This window comes from Daphnia carinata, chromosome 10 (assembly GCF_022539665.2).
Source record: "Daphnia carinata strain CSIRO-1 chromosome 10, CSIRO_AGI_Dcar_HiC_V3, whole genome shotgun sequence".
Taxonomy (NCBI): Eukaryota; Metazoa; Arthropoda; class Branchiopoda; order Diplostraca; family Daphniidae; genus Daphnia; species Daphnia carinata.
In genome coordinates this window covers 7,353,979-7,374,005 of record NC_081340.1, presented here as the reverse complement: position 1 = coordinate 7,374,005, position 20,027 = coordinate 7,353,979, and the positions used below count along the sequence as shown (strand labels likewise).

The 20,027-nt window shown below is 41.2% G+C and overlaps 5 protein-coding genes across 7 annotated transcripts in view; 3 read left to right on the top strand and 2 right to left on the bottom strand.

The window, feature by feature from the left end:
* LOC130701169 (uncharacterized) overlaps nt 1-686 on the top strand; it is a 37,732-nt gene extending 37,046 nt beyond the window's left edge. The window contains exon 4 of the transcript XR_009003950.2: nt 675-686. The gene's annotated coding sequence lies outside the window, so the exon portion shown is untranslated. The remainder of the gene's footprint in view (nt 1-674) is intronic.
* Nucleotides 1-5,197, top strand: part of LOC130701092 (A disintegrin and metalloproteinase with thrombospondin motifs 9-like) — a 32,620-nt gene extending 27,423 nt beyond the window's left edge. For both annotated transcript variants that reach the window (XM_057523038.2, XM_059497125.1), the window contains 9 exons: nt 27-215; nt 291-503; nt 565-726; nt 945-1,142; nt 3,442-3,952; nt 4,054-4,258; nt 4,425-4,558; nt 4,772-4,971; nt 5,046-5,197. In XM_057523038.2, the coding sequence (XP_057379021.1) occupies nt 27-215; nt 291-503; nt 565-726; nt 945-1,142; nt 3,442-3,952; nt 4,054-4,258; nt 4,425-4,558; nt 4,772-4,971; nt 5,046-5,135 (1,902 nt within the window). In that variant the 3' untranslated portion in view covers nt 5,136-5,197. The remainder of the gene's footprint in view (nt 1-26; nt 216-290; nt 504-564; nt 727-944; nt 1,143-3,441; nt 3,953-4,053; nt 4,259-4,424; nt 4,559-4,771; nt 4,972-5,045) is intronic.
* A 1,539-nt stretch (nt 5,198-6,736) lies between these two features.
* LOC130701384 (uncharacterized) lies at nt 6,737-7,791 on the bottom strand. Its single transcript, XM_057523340.2, has 2 exons — nt 7,365-7,791; nt 6,737-7,297 (listed from the first exon to the last, which is right to left on the bottom strand). The coding sequence occupies exons 1-2, from the start codon at nt 7,380-7,382 to the stop codon at nt 6,737-6,739; spliced, it is 579 nt and encodes a 192-aa protein (XP_057379323.1). The 5' UTR covers nt 7,383-7,791.
* A 6,375-nt stretch (nt 7,792-14,166) lies between these two features.
* Nucleotides 14,167-20,027, bottom strand: part of LOC130701138 (uncharacterized) — a 17,505-nt gene continuing 11,644 nt past the window's right edge. For both annotated transcript variants that reach the window (XM_059497130.1, XM_057523111.2), the window contains exons 3-6: nt 17,603-17,751; nt 17,257-17,316; nt 14,739-15,390; nt 14,167-14,633 (exon numbers count right to left, since the gene is read on the bottom strand). In XM_059497130.1, coding sequence (XP_059353113.1) covers nt 14,557-14,633; nt 14,739-15,390; nt 17,257-17,316; nt 17,603-17,751 — 938 coding nt within the window. In that variant the 3' untranslated portion in view covers nt 14,167-14,556. The remainder of the gene's footprint in view (nt 14,634-14,738; nt 15,391-17,256; nt 17,317-17,602; nt 17,752-20,027) is intronic.
* LOC130701093 (uncharacterized) overlaps nt 17,697-20,027 on the top strand; it is an 18,190-nt gene continuing 15,859 nt past the window's right edge. Inside the window, exon 1 of the mRNA XM_057523041.2 lies at nt 17,697-17,836. The gene's annotated coding sequence lies outside the window, so the exon portion shown is untranslated. The remainder of the gene's footprint in view (nt 17,837-20,027) is intronic.

Below are 20,027 nucleotides of genomic sequence, written 5' to 3'. Positions count from 1 at the left end.
TAATGTCAATTTCTACTCTGTTCCAGTGCTCGTCGACTTGCGACGGTGGATACCGCATGCGGACTGTCGTCTGTTACGACATGATCGCCAGTAGAGAAGTGGACCAATCGCATTGCTCCGATGCCATCCCCGTTGGCGTTGAGAAATGCGCCACACATCCGTGCGCTGCCTGGATCACTCACAATTGGACGTCGTGTTCCGTTACGTGCGGCACTGTACGTATCACGTCTAAACGTTATTAAAAATTTTTAAAAGGTGTGATAACCGATGGTGATATTTCCTAATTACAGGGAGTATCCGTCCGCGTAATCGAGTGCCAGTACCTGTTCAATAATTCCGGCGCACCGGAAGAGATGTGCTCGGCGCTGGAGAAGCCGCCGGCTGAGAAGAGCTGTTCCGCAGCGCTGGCCGTTTGCAGTGGATCGCCCATCTCGCATTCCGTTTCCGTAGAACACAATCACACTTCCAATACCCCGCAGTGGAGGACCGGGTCCTGGGGATCGGTAAATTAAAAATCAAATGAAAGCCTTGCGCTTTTAACTCATTGACTCTGGATTGTTTTAGTGCTCGAAAACGTGCGGCGGAGGATTTAAGCGACGACAGGTTGTTTGTCACGACGAACTTTTCAAGGATTCTGACGGATGCATTCCAGCCAAGCGGCCACAAGATACAGTACACTGTAACACGGATCCTTGTCCCACCTGGTCTTCCGGCGAATGGAGTGCAGTATGTTGCATCTGCCTTTTTTTTTTAAATTTTACTTGTTTCTTAGTTTCTTTTTTTTTTTTTTTTTTTTTTTGTTGATTGCTCATCCTGGAACGTTGATGTTGAATGGATTTTTATTTATTTATTTTTTTGTTTGGTTTTTGGAATGTTTGTTTTTCTTTTCTTTTTTTTTTTTTTTTTTTTTTTTTTCGTTGAATGTTAAAATGTATGAAATTCAGTGTTCCAAATCGTGTGGTGGAGGGACGCAAACCCGGCCGGTGACGTGCCGTGATCATCTGGGTCAAACTCTGCCGGATCATCGTTGCCACCCATCCGGAAGACCCGAGTACAGCCAGAGTTGCCACACGGATCCATGTCCAACTGAGCCTCCCGTTCCCGAGAAGACGTACAAATGGAAAACGGCCGCATGGACTACGGTAGGGGAACTGAATCCGACGACGTCTACGGAGACGACGCTTTCCGACGCTCGTTCAGACACTAACACCACGGCGTCCTTCACACTGGAGACTTCCTTATCCACCCCAATCAAAACGTCCGACCCTGTCGATAAGCCAACGACTTCGCACGTTTCCCCGCCCACGGCTACTGTCCAGCTTGTCACTTTGACGCCGCAAATCTCCATGGCTGAACACACCGCTACTACCACCGCTACTACAACTAGTACTACCACTAGCACTACTACTATCACTACTACCCCGAGCTCGATTCTCACTACCCTTTCGTCTGCTTTGGATCTTGGTTTCAACGCCAGCACCACTTCTCTTTACGCTACTTCCATAACAAATTTCACATCGGCCCCGGTTAATGTGACGGTGATGACCATCCCGAACGATCCCGACGTTGCGGCCGTGCCCACCGCAAACGTGACGGCCATCCCGACCGCGTCTAGTAGCTTTAGCGTTTCCACCACCGAGCTGTCGCCGTCCATAGGGTCGAGCACGTCGGCCGTATCGACGGTGACGACGGAGCCGCACAGGCCGGTGACGTTCGACTGGAACAGTTACACCAGCCCATACGGTGCCAACTCGGTGACGCCTTCATCCCGCTATTTGTCCACCTCTGCTCGATTGTTGCCCGTTTCGCTGCCGCACCGTTCCACCTACGCTTACTTCGCCAATTATTATCGCTTCGATTCGCCAACTGTGCGACACTCACGCAGACCTACCGACTGATTTTATCACTAGATAGAACATTTTATTTTATTTTTTTTTTTGAAATCAATTGTTTCACTCCATCCATTTATTAAAAAAATGAAACGGTCAAAAGCGGATGGGGAAGAACAAAAAGAAGAAGAACAAACAATAACGCCGCGACGTGTGTGCAATCACAATTTCTAATTAAGAACCCGCTCTTTTGGTTTTTTTTGGCATTTCTTCTAGTTCCTCTAACATAATTCTAACATTGTGATAATTGGTTGATTGCTATGATTTTTCAAATTGCGACACACTTCCTCTAACGCCTTCGTATATAATCTCTTCAGTTTTTCCGTGTGTGTGTGTGCGCGCGCGCCATAGTTCTGTGTATTTCTCCTCTTTCTCGTTCGTGTCTTAGTTTTTTTTTTTTTTTTTAACGCAAAACTATTTTTGATTCGCAATCTTTTCATTTTTGGGATGGCATGCGGTTTCCGCTAGGGAACAAGAGATTGAACAATTTCTTTTTCGTTATTAATCGCAAATTTTTCTTTGTTGTTTTTTTTTTTTTCTTTTTTTTTTTTTAAATCTGGTCGCCTTTTCGCCTTGATGTAGCTATATATATACATATACTAGACGGATTAGATTTGGAAAAAGCGCGCAGTTTGTTTGTGTATGTGTGTGCGTGCGTGTGGTGAATGTTGGACGCAAGCCAAGGAAAAACAAAAGGTTTGATGGATTTCTTTTTTTTTTTTTTTTTTCTTCTTTTTAACACAATATAATATATAGCTCTTTCTTTTATCTACACCAGTTGATTTTCTTCTTCTTCTTCTTCTTTTTGGAATTTATTTTTCTCTTGGTTTTCTAACACTTGCATTTTAAAAAAGAAATGTGGATGGTATGTGTTTTCTTCGTCTTGAAAGCCTTTGGTGTTTGGGACGGGGGTCAAACGGGATTCTTCGTGCAAACTTTTTTAGTTTGTTGTCACAGCTATGGACGGATAACTCGAATGCTGAGGGATGATGGAGGTGGAATAAAAACACAAACTTCTATTATACCATTTTGAATTGGTCTCTTGTAAATGACGTCACTACTCTTGACAATGCAGACCTTTTTTTTTTTTTTTTCCCTTATCCAATTTTGATCAAAAAAAAAAAAAAAAATTGCACTCAATTGCGTTCCAGAATTGACGACGGACGCATTCTTTCACATTTTTTTTTTTTTGTCGTTAACATTTTTGCTACACGACCTTCATCGCCAATCACAATGCGATGTAGGCCGTGAGTGAACGCATTGCAATCACGAACATAGTTTCACGTCAAAACATATTCTCCAGTACCAAGATGCGTTTTTAAAAAAAATGTGCTAAATTAAAATTATTCTCCTCGGAACATTTGAATTGGCGCCCAATCGGAAAAAAAACAAAAAGAAAAATCTAATTATTCCTTTTTTTTTTTTTTTTTTTATTTGTTTCCCCTCCCCCCCACTTCCAAATGTTTTTCGTGTTTTGTTTTCTCGTCCACCTTTTTGTCTATGTCTCTCTTTCAATTCCTTGAAAAAAAAAAAAAAAAAAATACTATTTCAGTGTTCGAAAACGTGCGGCAAAGGGGACCAGTACCGCGAAGTCTACTGTCAAGAAGTTGAAGGTCGCGTGCGTGTGGACGAGACCCGGTGCCCGGAATCCAGCCGTCCGCGTTCGCGTCGCGGGTGCAACAAGGCCGCCTGTCCGTATTCGTGGGAAGTGGAGAATTGGTCCGAGTGTTCGCATCCGTGCGGGTCTGGAATTCAACATCGTAGAGTCACTTGTCATCGCGTCAACGCGTACGAATGGATTGACCCGGAGCCCGTCTCGTTTGGATGCAACGCCACGCAAAGGCCGGCTGAAATGCAGGGATGCAGTCTTGGCAACTGTAACGCTCTCTACATGTGGCGGGCGTCGGCTTGGCAGCCGTGCACGGCCTCCAGATGTGGCCGCCAAGGTTTCCAGAAACGATCGCTGGCCTGCGTTAATAGCCGCACAGGATCCAGGGTCTCGCGATCTTTTTGCCCGCAAGAATTCAGGCCCATACGCAAGAGACGCTGCCGGCCTTCTCCATGTCAGTATTCCCAAAAACAAAAAAAAACTCCTTTTTTTTTTTTACTTCAAACGATTTCACTTACTTTTGATTTCAAACATTTTTTTGGCTTTTCAAATCAGGCGGGTACGTGTCGTGTAAAGACGTTTTAATGCGGTCCGGCGGCAAAGGTCGAAAGGCTCCGCTTCCGGACGGACCGTACACTTTGATCGTGGCCGGAAAGAACATCACCATTTATTGCCATTTAATGAACACGTCTTCGCCGCTGGAGTACTTGACGCTGACAACGGGACATCAAGAGAACTACGCCGAAGTTTACGACAAAACGTAACGATTAAAAACGATCAAAAAATTTAACTTTAAAATCATTCACGATCGTCGATCATCACGAAAATCCACTTATATACGTGATGCATCATTTTGCTGACGTTGATATATATTTAAGAAAAAAAAAAATGAAATCTTTTTTTTTTATTTTTATAATGGCTGATAGATTGATACGGCCTGATAACTGCCCTTATCAAGGAGCACGCAAAGATTCGTGCGACTGCTTCCTAAACCGGCGGGCAGCGGGTACCACCTCCTTCAACAAAATCCGGCTCAATGTCACCTCGTTGCGTGTCGACAGTAAATCCCTTTTTTTTTTGTTCCATACGTGTATATACTTATACATATATATATATATATAGAGAGAGAGAGAGAGAGAGCAGTGTATAGTATGGGCTTCAAAGCTTTTCGTTATGAAGTTATTGACGTAGAAAGTTGAATGTTGTTTGCCCTTTCATTTAGCGCTTTTTTTGTTTTTGAGAATCTGAATGTTTGACTGATTGGATTTGACAGGTCATGATTTCACGTTTGCCCGGCTGGTGAGGGGCCACCAAATGGTGGGTTACGGCGAAGCGGGCGACTGCTACAGCACGGCCAACTGCCCACAGGGCCGTTTCAGCATTAACCTGCAAGGTACCGGACTGCGTGTTTCGCCGCATACCAGCTGGGCAGGCCACGGCCATCGTGCATCTTTGTGGATCAACAGACTGGAGGTACGTTCTATTGTTAATTGTACTGTGACTTTACATTGTGTTCTTCGTTTTTTTAATTCACATGGTTTTTGTAGGATAATCAAAAGATTCAGGGCAAGTGCGGTGGTTACTGCGGGCGTTGTAGCCCCGATCCGCACGCCGGTCTCAAATTGGACGTAGTGTGAATCTCTTCTACCCTCCTCTTTTTTTTTTTTTTTTTTTTTTTTTAGGAAATTTCATATCGATTCATCGTGGCATTTCCCGTGTCCTCCTTTAAAAAAAAAAAAAAAAAAAAAAAAAAAAAAAAAAAAGAACAAGTTCCTCAGTGGAGTTGAATCTCTCTATTAATTATAATGATTCCCATTCATAAATGGGGAGGGCAGGCTGGAGTGTATCGAATCTCTTTATGTGAGGACAACAACAAGATGAAATCTATTTGAAGGGCCGCCTGGATACCTGCACTAACTATTACACACTGCCGCATAAAATTTAAAAAAAAACAAAAATCAGGGAACAAGAAAAAAAAATGAAATAGAGAAAGGTGTTTGAAACGAAAGGCCCCAAATTATCTGCTGAAATTTCAAAGCAAATATTTTGAAATTGAAGAAACTAGGAGCGAGTGAACCCTCCCCAGCTGACGTGTAAAATAAAGAACAAACAAAAAAATTATATATAAATAATTAAAAAAAAAATATATAACGCAAAAAAAAAAGTATAGCATTAAATGTATTAATGAAAAATAACAATCAATCCTGATGGGGATGGTATTTTGAAAACATGCATAAGAAATTGTGTGCAATATCTGGACGAAATAGACAAAAATTCAAAAAAAAAAAAAAAAAAAAAGGTAAATAAAATAATTGGGGAAAAAATAATGTAAACATTCTGTTGAGCTTCCCGCTTCTTCCGCCAACTAATGGACTGACTAGTCATCAACTTCGTGCTCTCGACATTCGCGCAATTTTTAATTGTTTTTTTTTTTTTTGTATTTGATTTTCTCCTGTTGTTGTTGTATGGGACTATTACTACCACACACTATACGATATATCGACTCCTCCACATTTCAAAAAATAAATTGAAAACAAACTATTTCTATTATTTGAATGTACATCATGTACAATGTATACATTTTGCAACTCTGCACAAGAGAAAAGCTGAAGAAAAAACACATTTAAACAATATGACGCAATTTATTTCGGGGATGCATAATTTATCCCTACATCTGCCAAGCGAGAAAATCCACTGCCATGATTTTTTTTTTTTTTTTTAACTTTTCGCTCTTTTCCTTTTTTTTTTCCTGTTGCCTAATATTGTCTCCCTTTCCCTTTTTTTTCATTTTCAACTCCATCCCTCTCACTTTACATTGTCGTCAGAAGCTGATGGCTTGTGTGTGTGTGTGAGTGTGTGTACATAATTTTCGAATGAATCTTCTCTCAGCAGACGACGAAATGGGATGGAGGTTTGTGTCAAATGTGGAAACGTGTGTCATCTCTATTTTGTCTCGTCGTTTAACATGCAAATACATGCTGACTCTGACGACGAGCCAACTGAAAAACAAGAACTCTTTTTAAATTAAAAGTGTGAAGTTAACTGTGCAGTGTCTTCAATTTCAGCAAGAAGAAACGAAACAAGCCAAAAACTCACGAGGTTACTTGTCCAAGAATCATTTTTATTTCGTGATTAACTAGCTAATAATAAGAATTAAATTATTTCACGATTATTGTAGTCGATTGAGACAAGAAATAGATCGTCAAAAGATCAGTAAGATGGCAAGAGTAACAGGTGGCTATGCTGCCATAGCTGTTGGAGCCATGCCAGCGTACACAGCAGGTGCTGGATTGGAGGGAGTAGATGCTAAATAGGCTGGAGTAGATGCTGGATAGAATGGAGGAGCTGGTGCTGGTGCTGGATATGATGGAGCTGGAGCAGCATAAGATGGAGCTGGAGCAGCATAAGATGGAGCTGGATACGCTGATGGTGTTGTGTACGTGTAACCGTACGCGTACTGCGTCGTGGTCGGCACTGGAGTGGTAGCAGCCACAGCAGGTACGGCAGGCAAATTCATAATGATGTTAATTGGTGGTGGCGGTGGTGGAGTTGTGGTAGGCTTGGTCACTTTGTTGTTGGAGTTGTCGTAACCAGGGCGTTTGTAAGGCCGTTTCGTGGGTTTCATGTAGGGCTTCATTGGCCTCTTCATCGGTTTCATTGGGACGTTGTAGCTGTTTTCGTAATCATCTTTCTCCGACTTGGAAGGGAAGAAGAACTTTGACAAGTTGCTGCGTTCCATCGGCGTTGAATCGTCGTTGGCATGGACGATCGCGATCGTAGCAATAAGTAAGAAGATCACCTGCATCAGTATGCAATTACATTAAGATTTCGCCTTTATTCGAAACGAAAAGAATTCAGAAATTTACCTTCATGTTCACTGACATTAGCAGACGATGTAGTGGATGTGTTGAAGCTGAAACAGCTGCGATTGTTGTGGTGATTCTAATGGAATTGAATTCCGTTTTTATACTCGTGTTTTTTTTTCAACCTGAGTGACAGGTATCCGTCAAATTGCAAAGGTCATTTCGGATGCCGATGTTGATGGACATTTTTTCTTTGAATTTCTCTTTTCTTTTAATGGCGAATACGACGAAAGCCCAGTAGCAAGCCGCTTTCATTGGCGAATACTGAATTCAATTGTTTCCCCCCTCCACTTTAACACGACATGTTTCGTGTCATTAAGGTAATCTAGTAATTACTTTCGACTACAAATACCGAGAAATTTGTTCACATCACGCCATTGTCACCCAGGGAGGGGGGGGGGGGCAACAATTCCAATAGTAATCCATCATAATGACATGTAATACCATCAAATTTCTTCGTGTTTCGTAGAGTTGCATCAGCTAACAAAGTTGATACAAGTCACACATGTGCAAGTGTCAAAAACAAGCGTCAATCAATTTCAGGCTAAAACAAATCTTGGCGAATTGGATGGCTATCCAAACTTTACTTTTCCTTCGTTCGGCAATGCGCAGTGAAAACGTCCACTTCGTGACAGTTTGAGTGCTGTGATGGAATAGGCGTGGAGGAGAGGGTGCGAATGAATATCTTATAACGATTTAAATAGCCGACGTAATCAGCCGTTCGTGACAGTAGGCAGTGCCTAGAAATCGTGGGAATGATGAAATTTGAATCACCATAAAGTGCATAATCAAGCAGCAAAAGTTGGGGACGTCAAGACGTTTTCAAGTTTTAAAAAAATATATGTGTATCAATAGGTAAGGCGAAATCCCATCACCAACGATGCCAGTGTTCCTCCACGCCTTTCCAGTCGAAGCTAATGCTAAATTCAAAAAGTTTCCTTTCCAAAATGTTGCATAGAACATGACGTTTCTTTACCGAGCCTTCTTTGAAAAGACACTGAATAATCAGTTACATCTACAATGATATATTTTTGTTTTGCTTTTTTTTCTCGAGTTTAGTTCGTCGTTGTAGTTTGAAATCTTTAGCCAAAGGATTGAGACGATGGAAAGGCGGGGTTGCGAACTCCAAATGGCACTTCCGGAGTTCTTGAATCCTTTCTATATGTTTCTTTTTTCTTAACGTCCTCTTTTAGAGGATAACTGCAACACGTCCAGTACGTTCTATTTTTTTTTTTAAGGAAAACGGGAGAGGTGGGCGATCACGTTGATTAGTCAGGCAACGTGAACGAGCCTGATCATATGTCAAAGAAAAATTCTTTAATCTTATTGATTATGAAATGTCCTCTCCAAATTTCTGTCCCACGTTTTATTTCCCACTTGGGTTTCACTCTTCGAAAAGGGGCTGACAGTTGGAGACAGTTTTTTTTTTTTTTTTTTTTTTTTCAATGACGATCCCCTTTTCTACATCAAAAATGAATTATCGATTAGCGTGTCTGCGTATAACCAACCCACCAGCGCCCGGGTACTCACGCTGTAGCCACTTAAAATCATTTCAATAAGCCTAATGGAGCGTTTTTGGGCTTCTCGAAAAAGAAAAATAAAAGATGGGCCGGATGCGATAGACTGGCTCTTTAACTCCCCGCTTACCTTTATTTATTTTTTTTTTTTTTAACACGGAGGTCCATCACGTAAGGTCTGAATGACTGCAAACAACAGCACGAATGTTTTACACAAAAAAAAAAAGAGAACCTCGATCGTCTTCGCGTTGATGAATTGCTGTAAACGTTTACACCCTCCGGCTAGCAAGGCACACTTGGTAATGAATCGTGTTTAAAAAAAAAAAAAAAAAAAGAAAGAACTGTTTGAATACTCACCTGAGTCATTATTATCGATCCCTTGACGTAGCCTGTTAAATAAACAAGTAAACGAGTTTTCCCCCGCTAGCCTCCGTGTAAACATATAACTGGCTGTTTGTACCTGAGCGCGCGGACGTGTATAAACGAGCGCCATTGTCGTGTTTTGCGTCCCCTCGTGATGACTACCTACTTACACGAAAGCAACACACGTACACATAAACACGAATTAAACCTTTGCGTTTTTTTTTTCTTCGCTTCCCCCCCCCCCCCCCCCCCCCCAGACTTTTTGAGAGAGTCAAGGCCTCCGTGACACCTTTCGTAATCATCGTTTTCAAAATATTTTACCCCCTCCTTCCGGGGGACCGCTTCTTCCGGCCTATCGTACGCTATAAACGGTGATCGCTGAGAAAAATAACAAATCATCTCGACACGACCGATTTTCTCAACAGCTTTTTTGCCTCCCCCCCCCCCCCTATTTCTTTCTTTTTTTTCCCGAAGCGTAGCATTAGCTTTTTGTTGTTATAGTTTATAGTTGATTTAGTGGAACATGCCCGCCTTCCCCCTTTCGTCCGCTATTTAACCAGTTCGCGCTATGAGCTATGTCAGCCTATTATCAAACAATGAAGATCAATCAAAGAAAAAAAAAAAAAAAAGAAAGAGGGCGTCGCTTTTTTTTTTTTTTTTTTTTTTTTTTTTTTTTTTTTTTGGAACATGAGTTATAGAGTTCCGTGATAATCGGTTGGATGCGGTGGACGTTTGTTTGAAGAGTCTCATTTTCTTTCGGTGGGGACCGCATTTTTTGTTGTTGTTGTTCGTTCTCCTTTTTTCGAGTGCTCGATGCCGTTTGATTTTTTGAGATCCTCGTCGTCTCATCGATTTGATATAGGACTGGACATTTGAGTCTTTTTTTCTTTGTCAACTGTCTGCAATCAAATCAATATAAAAGGGACGAGAGGGGGAAAAACGGGGCGTTGCCAATTTGCCTCCCGCTTAATGACTTTGCGTGTAGTCGGAACGTCTGTTTTGTATTTTTCACGTCTCCTTATGCACTGAGCCGCCTGCTCACGAATTGTTTTTTCCCCCCTAAATCTAGACGTCCGGATGATTGTTGAAACAGACGATGAAGGCGAAGGGAAAAAAAAAAATTAATCACGCGGATGGCATCCACTCCGTGCTCAAGAGGGGTTTCGTTATGCTAATCAAGTCGCACAGAGAGAGAAAACATTCCGACATTTTTTTTTTTTTCCACTGTGTCTACACGTTACGGGCTGCGTGTTTGAGGAATGTTGATCATCAGATCTCGTTAGGGACGCTGTAAAATGAAACGGGGAGGAGACGACAAACGGCGTTCACGAGTTTCGTTCGGGAAATGAAGAGAACACGAGGTGCGTGAGCTGGTACAGAAAACAAACCGCTTGTAGCAATTGAGATTGCTTTATTCAAAAATTCTTCTTCTTCATCGGCTGATTCAATTTGTTATTTTTTTTTTTTAACGTAATCTGATTTGGTAATTGATTCTCATTTTCGCGCTACCTCTGGCCGTTATAAATGTCAATTGTCGAATGCAATGCCATCTGTTTTCGTGACGATTCAGTTTAACCCCAGAGCACACGCGATATTATTGCACTCTCATTTCTTGATAAATATTATCTCTCGCATCTCGTGTTGTTTTTTAGCGACTCCCGCGGGCTGGCCCGTGCATAAGTGATGTGTCGACAATGGCGCGCAAAGGGATTAGAACATCATCCAGGGACTGTAAAGCATCTCCAGTAAGGAGTTTGTCAAGTGTTGAAAAAAAGCAAATGAGATATCAGATGTCACCTTCGTGTGTCTGTATAATCACGTACTCGCCTCCCCCCCCTTCCCATCTCGCCCCACTTCTTTATTTTTATTTTTTTTTTTTCCACCTGCTGTCGTCTATTTGATGAAGTACTCTCATAGTCTCTTTCTAACGCTATTCTCTTCACTCTCCTTTGTGACGTACTGCAACGGTACACTTCGTTCGGTTAATTCTTTTTTTTTTTTTCTCTTCTTTCGTTCGTTGTTTGACGAAGCAAAGTCTTCGTTATACATAGACACACACACTTCCCTAATTTTTAAAAGAATCTTTTGCTTGCGTCACGAGCTGTGTCACACATCTCGATCCGATTGATCGAATCTTATTTTTTTTTCTTTTCTTTTCTTTTCTTGGGCGTTTCGGTGCGTTTAGAAGATGAACGGCGTGAGTAAAAAATGTAGGTTTACATCCTCCAATTGTAAAAGGCTGCCAAGGCATACCTGTCTATCGTTAAAGCGAGCCCAGGTGTTGCGTAGACCACCTGTAGATCTGCCTCTCTTTCTCTTTTTCTTTGTTCACCGTTAGCCGACTTATGTAATGGCATAGAAACGCCATATCCGTGGGCCATTACGTCACGTACTTAATATGCAAATCCGTTCGTCGTCTTTTACCTCTTTAATTCGGCCAACATCTGTGCGTACTTCCCTCAATCGTCTTTTTATTGCGCCGGAAACATTTCGTAAAAATCCCATTGTTGTGGTTTACGTGATTATGAATTCTTCCAGTTTTCCACACTGTACCACGACGTACCAAACAACATTTACGTGTAGGGCCGCTGGCAATATTGATCCAATTTATTTATTTATTTATTTATTTATTTATTTTTTTTTTTTTTGGGGGGGGGGGGGTTGAGGGGGTTACACAGTTACATAGCAATCATTTTCGATATGCGTGGATAGGTCTTAACTGAACGGATAAAACTAAATTGCAATCATATCGACGATGATTTTAACTTGGTGCAGGCGATCATCCGCCAAACAAAAGCAAAAATATCGTTCCTTTCTTTTTGTTTCTGCTTGAATATGACGAGGTCGAAACGCACGCGATTCTTTGTTTACTATTATACGCGCGTGTTTCCAAGCAAACAAACAAAAACACTCTTGGCTTTTTCGGTGTGCATGACCTGTTTGTTTTTTTTTCTTGTTTTTTTTTTTAAGATTTACCTTTTTATTTTTTTTGAGTCGACGTTATCAGATTGTGCAAAGGGGGGTGGGGGGGGCAAGGAACCTTTCTAAACACATTGGCTAAAAAAGAATATAATAAAAGGCCTGGTTCGAGACCCTGAAAGTTGTGATATGGTCAACCCCGTCTGCTGTGCGTTCGGGAGGTAGTCGTGTGGCTATTTGAAGTAAAGAGAACAAAGGAAGTTAAAGAGGTACGTTGTGTGTGCACTAGACGGAGGCAACGAGCCAACCGTTTGCGTTTTTGAAGGGGGAACACAACGCAAAAGTCCAGCAGCTTTTTATGTATAAGAAAGAACTTGTGGCGTCACGCGAACTGATAGCCCCAAAAACTTGTCTATAAGAAAACTCTTATCCCTTCGTGAAAGCCTTTGCCACACACACACACACGCAGAGTTTGTTTGATGCCGAGGCTAAGAAAGAAAGAAAAAAAGAACAAGTGAATAATCAAGACGGAAAGGAGGGGGAAAAAAAAAGAAATGGTATGTTACAAAAAAGAAAAGAAATGTATTTGAAAAATGATGATCGAGTTTACGTATAGGACGTTCATACGCGCATTTTACGAGTATATAAATGTGTATGGAAACGAGTTGAGTTGCAGTCTATGTAGGTGATATCTTTCTGCCGTGACCGTTTCTCACCCGCACTCACGAACGACGTGCCGTGTGTGTGAGGTGGAATATTTTGTACTGGGCCATTCGACCTGCTACGCTATCCATACAAGGACCTCTCCCTTTGTCACGAACGTTTGATACTTTTACCCCTTTTTTCACGAGGACTGCGAGACCATATCACCTATAGTCCAGACACACACACACACACACACACACAATCCATACATAAGTATGGAGAGCTAGAAAAAGGAAAGAGGAGGGGGTTCGTCAAATGTTTATAACGTCATCCATCATCCGAGTGCAAGTTACCAGTGCTCACCAGGTGAAAGGTATACCTGAGCTATTGGCGGAATACATTGACCTTACTTTCTTTTTTTTTTTTTTTTTTTTTACGAGATGAAAGAATATCCCCCCCCCGCTACACTTCTCTTTCTGGAAATGGGAAATCTGCACAAAAGTCCATAAAAATCACGAGAAAATTGCAGCCGTTTTCCTGCATTCTTTTGTCCCTTTTTTTTTTTTTTCCTTCGAAGGAGGGCGTAATGGAATGCCAAGCAAAAGATAGTAAAGATGATGTTCCATAAATAAGCGGTAGAAACACGTCCGTTTCAATTGAGCACACGATAAAAAGCTGTGACGTGCACACATTTGAGTGATTCGTTTGATTTATTTACGATTTCGTTTCAGTTTTATTGATAGATTTCGTGTGTGCGTTCGAAATGAATTGGAAACGATACAAAAACATTTGCTGTCGAGTTTTTGAAAATTCTCTTTGAACAATGCAGACGCGGTTGAAGGAAATCATCAGGCCAAAATGAAATGTGAGTTTGGAATCGAGTACTGTAAATGTCGACAGGTATTGTTTGCGGTGCAGGTGAAGATATGGGCTCGCTACTGGACATGTCAAGACATGAAAAATGATCAATAATATTTCATTTCTTTCTTTCTTTCTTTTTTTTTACATCGAAATATTCTATTGCGAGGTACACAAACACACTTGTTCTAGTATTTATCACCACCTACGCGTAGACGTTTGTATCTGTCTCGATTCCACATCGAGCTTCCAATCTTGTTCATTTTTTTTCCATTCTTCTTTCGTTCGGACAGCCACTTTGATTTATTTACAACACACAGAGAGATGCACATGCAAGATAGATGGTGATTGGCTGCCTACGTTGAAATAAGATACATACCTGTCCTGCCAACCCCTCTTAGAATTGTAATAGAGACTGGGTGGGGGACAAAACAATCGACCAAATGCCCTGGAACAATTTCTTTTTTTTTTTTTCCTTCCATCCGCCGTTTGTGTGTAAAGTACAGGGATTTTCCTAACATAGGCGCGGGCCAAAAGAAATCGAGATGTATTACGTGTGTGTGTGTGTGTAAGTACGTGTGTGTAAGATACAAATACCAATAGATGTATAGGGCGATAGGATTATATATATTATTTGCTTGACAGAGCGCCAAAGAAATTGGATGGACGTGCGATTACTTGCAACTGAGAACATGACCAGTCAACAAACAATGTAACTCAACGAAAACAAATGTGTTTACGACACGGTGCTGACCGTAGAAACATCTGGGCTTTGTTTGTTTGTTTGTTTGTTTTTAAGGAAAAAATAAAACAATTAAAGGAGTGTGGGATTGATTAATAAAATGTATGTACGAACAGGTGGGGGTAAATAGCGATTTATCATCTAATCAATCTTAACTGAATAAATACGAAGCGATCAGAGCCGTGATGATTGTAAGGGCCGAACCGATGAGCCACCTACCGCCGTTTACTAATTCAAAAAAATAAATAAATAAATAAATAAAATCATATGTTAAGCATAATGTACGAATATTTAATGAAATTATAATAATGAAATTAATTTCAAAATTTTTACCGTAGATCAGGATTTCTGTACGGAGCGTCAACGATTGCAGAGTCTCGGCGCTGGCGATGTTGCGGCTGCGGAAAATTCGTTCGCCGTGCTGATGACTATCCGATGCGATCCGCCTTTGGAACTGATGTTGCGAAGCTTCCGCCGGATTGCTGGCATGCGTAGACGCTGATGACAACGTCGACCAGTGGGCGACGGAAGACGTGGATGACGCCATCTTCGGCTGGTGCGGAATAACGGCCTCGCACGTGACGGTGGCCGTGTTGGTTGCCGATGCCGAACGCGGGAAATGATCTCTCGATTGCAGTTGGAGGACGGAGAAACTGGTTTCTAAGCCGGAAGACGTCCGGCTAACGCTGGTCTCCTGCACGAGCTCCGGATGCACCGGATTGTTGTTGATGAGCCAACGGATCTGAGCGGCTGGCCGGGACGCGTCCGTCGTGCAGTTGAGTTCCACCGTTCCGTCCTCTTGGTCGAGGACGTATCCACCGAAAATGTCCGGTTTGCGTTTGGGTAGGATGACGACGGTGAGGGCAGCGCCACCGGAAACGGAACGGAATGCCGGGCTTTCGCCGGATGCTTCGCATCGGAAAAATCCCGCAGTGGCTGGCGTCACCGAACGAAGGACGACCGTCTCCCTAACGGATTTCTCTCTCTGTGTGTTCCAAAACAGAAGAAAGGAAAAAAGATGGGTAGGTTTTGTTATGTTTCTATAGTGTAATGACTTATCATAGGCTATCAGATTTTAATTGGAAATCGGAAATCAATCAACGAGAATAGATGATTGTTTTTGTTTGGCCAGAATTTTTCTTTCTGGAAATGATAGTCTTCCTTCCAACTGTTACGCTGCTCATCACGCACGCGACCTGCATAATGGATGGAGGCTCCCTTTTTCTTTTTCTTTGCCCTCATATCTCTCTGTAAATCTGATGAACGTATCAAATTTATAGATCCCCTTCGTTGTCAACGTCATTTTCGACAATTTACGTGTCCCCCATTTTTTTTCATTTTTGTGGTTTGGTTTTTAACCTGTGCTGCTAGCTGACAAAGATATTGGAGTTAGTGAGTCGTCTATTATTCACACAAACGACATCCTATCTCTTATTCGAGTCTGTTTTTCGATTTCCTTTTTTTTTTTTTTTGTCAAGTGGATGAACTTGACAACGAAAATTTCTATTGGCCTGTCAGGAAAATACTCATTTTTCTAATCTCTATCTCCAATTTTTCCTTTTTTTTTTTTTTTAGGCTTTTATACGATGTCAAGCGTCATCGAGTCTGTTGTTTCAAACATTCATTACCTACAGCACGTTCGCCTTTTTGGGCGACATAGAGAAGGACTTTGGCCCGTGACTAAGTCGTCATTTCAGCTGAGTTGTCTTTTGATTTTCATCCTTTTTTTTTATTTTTTTTTTACGTTTGCCAATTCATCTACAGTTGTGCCTAAATGTGCGATGAAAGTTTGTTGTTTCAACTCTTTCTTTTTTTTTTTTAACAACCTTTAGTTCGAGAAGTAGTCGCTGAAAAGATCATGTTTTGCTTCCTAAACATTGAATAGAAAAAAGAAAAGAAAAAGCCAACTTGCATCAAAGCCAAACAAGTGGTTTTGACACTTGATGAGCGCTGTGTTCATATGCAGACTTCCTTTATATTCTACTACCTAAATTGCGTCTGCTCTTTTGTTGCCATTTTTTTTTTTCTAGCTTATTATTCAAGCGTCTTTTGGCCGATAAAAAAAAAAATTGACTATACGCTAGGGCCCCGAGTTCAAAAAGAAATTCGGCCAATTTGAATGTCTCCATTCGTCGGGGGATAAAGGCAGCAATCAGCCGCTAGCTCTTGTGTTGATGAACATTAGCGCTTCGTTTCCTCCCATTGGCTTCTTTTTCACCATTCACCTACATGTGTTTCCACCATAAGGTTTTTCATCAGTTATTCAACGAACATTCTTTTTCTTTTCTAGATGCAACTGTGATGAATGGACGTTAAAGAAGGCTACGCAATTAGACTACAATGACTTTAGGAATAGGTACGAAATGTTTCTTTTCCAAGGACATTTTTTCTTTTACGTTTTCTCATTTCAAATTTCTTTGGTAAGGGAGAGATAAGCGACCTTTTCTTTTTTTCAGAGGAAGGGTTAGCATTTGCATAGCTAAAGAGCCTTTTTCTTGCATTTCCGAAGAAAAAGGTTCAGTTAGTGTCTGGATGTATTCAGTGACTCAACTACGTCATTCAACTTAAAGGAGGTAAAAAAAAAAAAAAATGTTATTCTAAATAGAATTCAATTAAATTTCGTGTTCATTGAAGGTTTAATGTTCTATGTACTTAATTAGTGAAGTGGGTGGTTTTAGTTTTATGGAACGTTTAAAAACTGACGAGATTATCAAATGAAGGGAAATGAATTGCAGAAATTTGAATAGTCGACGCAAAGAAATGATGGGAAACGATGATGAATTACATTTGTTTTTTGTTGCATGCTTATCATTTAATGAGCGAGTATTGACGTTAACGTCTTTCTACTCACGTCAACTTGGATTCCCTCGACGGGATAAATCTGTACCGAGGGCGTCCTCTTTGGCTTCCACTTTTTCCAAAATGAATGTTTCCATTTGCATGCGCATATGAGATGTGGTGACAATGATGACGAGGCCATTCGCCCGAACGGAGTAGCCACCCGCCCAATTCCGATGTGGGGAGCAAAGAAAACAAGAGACACAACGTTTTTAATTAATCAGAGATCGTGTTCAACGCAACCACTTTTGACATTCAAAACTGGCCGCTATTTTCTGTGCCGGGGGCAGGGTAATTGTTTTTACGGGAAAATATCTATCTCTTTCGTAGAAATAAGAAAGTCTATTATTCAAACATACCTCGTAGAATTCTTCGCTGTCTTTGTACCACTTTACGGAGTAGAGTTCGTTGTCAAATTCCAGGTCGACATTGCAGAGGAAAGCGGCCGGCTCACCCACGGCCACGACGCTCGGCACTTCCACGTGTTCCAGCCGGATCGCCTCGCCCACTTTGCCAGAAGAGACATACACGTTAAAACGTTGTCATCCGCAATTTCTCCTTCGACGCTCGTTTTCACACATTTTCAATTAAAGGTAAGCTTCACACTCGAATTGATTTAATATTTCTTACATTTTAAGACCCTTCGTTTGTTTCTTTCTTTCTGATTGGGTGCGTCATTTTTCGCGATGTTGTATGTTTTTATCGGCCTGTCACTAGCGCATAATCAAATGGATCTTCAAGCGAAGCGTGTACACGTACCATGCTATGCGTATAGGCGTGAAAATTGGCTGGAACAGGTGCCAAGCAAAGGGCAGACGAGCGCGGAGTGGGCAAAAATAGAGAAAAAAAAAAGAGGGGGCGATAAAAATTGAAACAGATTTTTCAGGATTTGGAACAGGAATCGCTGTAAATAATGATCACGCAATGGCACGAAAACGAGATGGGAAAAGGAAAAAAAAAATCCTATCAGAAAAAAAAAGAATTGCTTCGATTTTTTTTTTTTTTTTACCAAACAGCTGGCGAGTCGCACAACTGATTCCCACGATAGGAATACATTTGAAAATATCTGTAATCTATTGCACACACACGCGTATATAGAGAAGCAATTGTGTGCCCACCTAGAATAGGAAACAGAAAAAAAAAATCCTATTATTGAATTCGATTCACTACACGAATTTTCGGTGTCTATTTCATTTTTTTTTTCTCTTTGTGAATGTGGGGAGAGAGATGGTGTTGCGGCCAAAAGTTCTTTTTCGAAATGGATAATAGGTTGCCGAGCTGCTCGCGCGAAAAAGCAATTGAAAACGATCTAGTCGTCTATCGGATTGCTCTGGTTGCTGCTTATCTTTGCTGTGTACCCTGGCATTTATTTGATTTATTCATTCCTCTCTCTTCTTTGTGTGTGTGTGTGTGTGACCTGTATTGTGTGTTTGTTTGTTTTTTTGGAGAGGCAAATCGTGTTTTCGGGGGATATGCGGGGCGACACGCAGAGCGCTGCAATCGCTAGAAAAAAATGGCATGGAACAACAGAAAAAAAAAAAGGGGGATACCTGTCTTTTCTTTTCTATAATAATTGATCTTTTGACGTTGTGGTGCAGCGTTCGTTCTCTCTTTTTTTTCGATGTGCTTTTCTTGTTTGTTTTTTTTAGAGGGGGAATTTTTGTCTCGTCTTTTTGTGTTGGGCGACGACCCGTGACAACAACATGCGACGCTCGTCAACACAACAGAAACGATAGCGAACGAGCAGGTCTCTCCGTAAATCGTCTTCGTATTTCACGTGAAATCATTTTTCATTCCTAGTCCATTTTTATATTTTACCTTTGTCGGAATTCGTTTCCCTCCTTTTTTTTTTTTTTTTTTTTAATTGATCACCGTCTATCTTTTTTTTATTATTATTATTATTATGGAAGAGGAGACAAAGTGCTCTGCTGGAAAAGAATCGCTACTCCCCTCTGGATAGAAAAAAAAGAAAATATTAATCGAAAATCCTATATGTAATTAATAATAACAGAGCTAATCCAATGTCTTTTGCCCTCTTTTTCTTTTTTATGATACGCTGCGTTGAGGGATCAATTGATGCAACCAGGATCACGCAAAAAATCTTTCCTTTTTTTTTTCCCCTCTTTGGTTTACTTTTTGTGGCCCTCGTTTCTCGCTCATATCTTTCCCACTCAACATTTATAGAGACCCACTTTTATTGGGCTCGTAGGTGATCCCCTTTCGATTGTCACATCATTGTCGTATAACCTTATATATACGATCACGCGTAGCGGGTGGAGGCGGATTTATGACTAGTATGGCTTTACGTTTACTATAGGACTAACAGGCCGTTGAACATCAACGTTTCGTACTTCATAACCGACAAAAATTCAATTGTAAAAAAAAAAAAAAAAAAAAAATCAATCCGCCCTTAAAATTTATCTGCCGTGTAAATCAGTAGGCTGTCCCACGGTAGTGGCACGTTCTGGCCAGCTACCGCGTTCATGCATCTATTAGCTAACGTTCAATAACAAGGCCGGTTTCTTTGGCCAGCATCGCGGCAAGACGATATCGACTGTACGCGGGGTGACAATGATCAAAGCGACTTAGAGAACAACTTTCGTCCGTCCATCCGTGCGTCCCTTTTTACGAGTCAAAATGCTTACATCTACGTACGCGTACTCCTTTATAATATTTGAAAAGAAAGATTTTCGTGCGGACCTCCTGGTACGTGTCCGCACCATTATCCTCATCTACGGATTCAACAACAAGAGAAAATACACAAGTGCCTTTGGTCCCCACTTA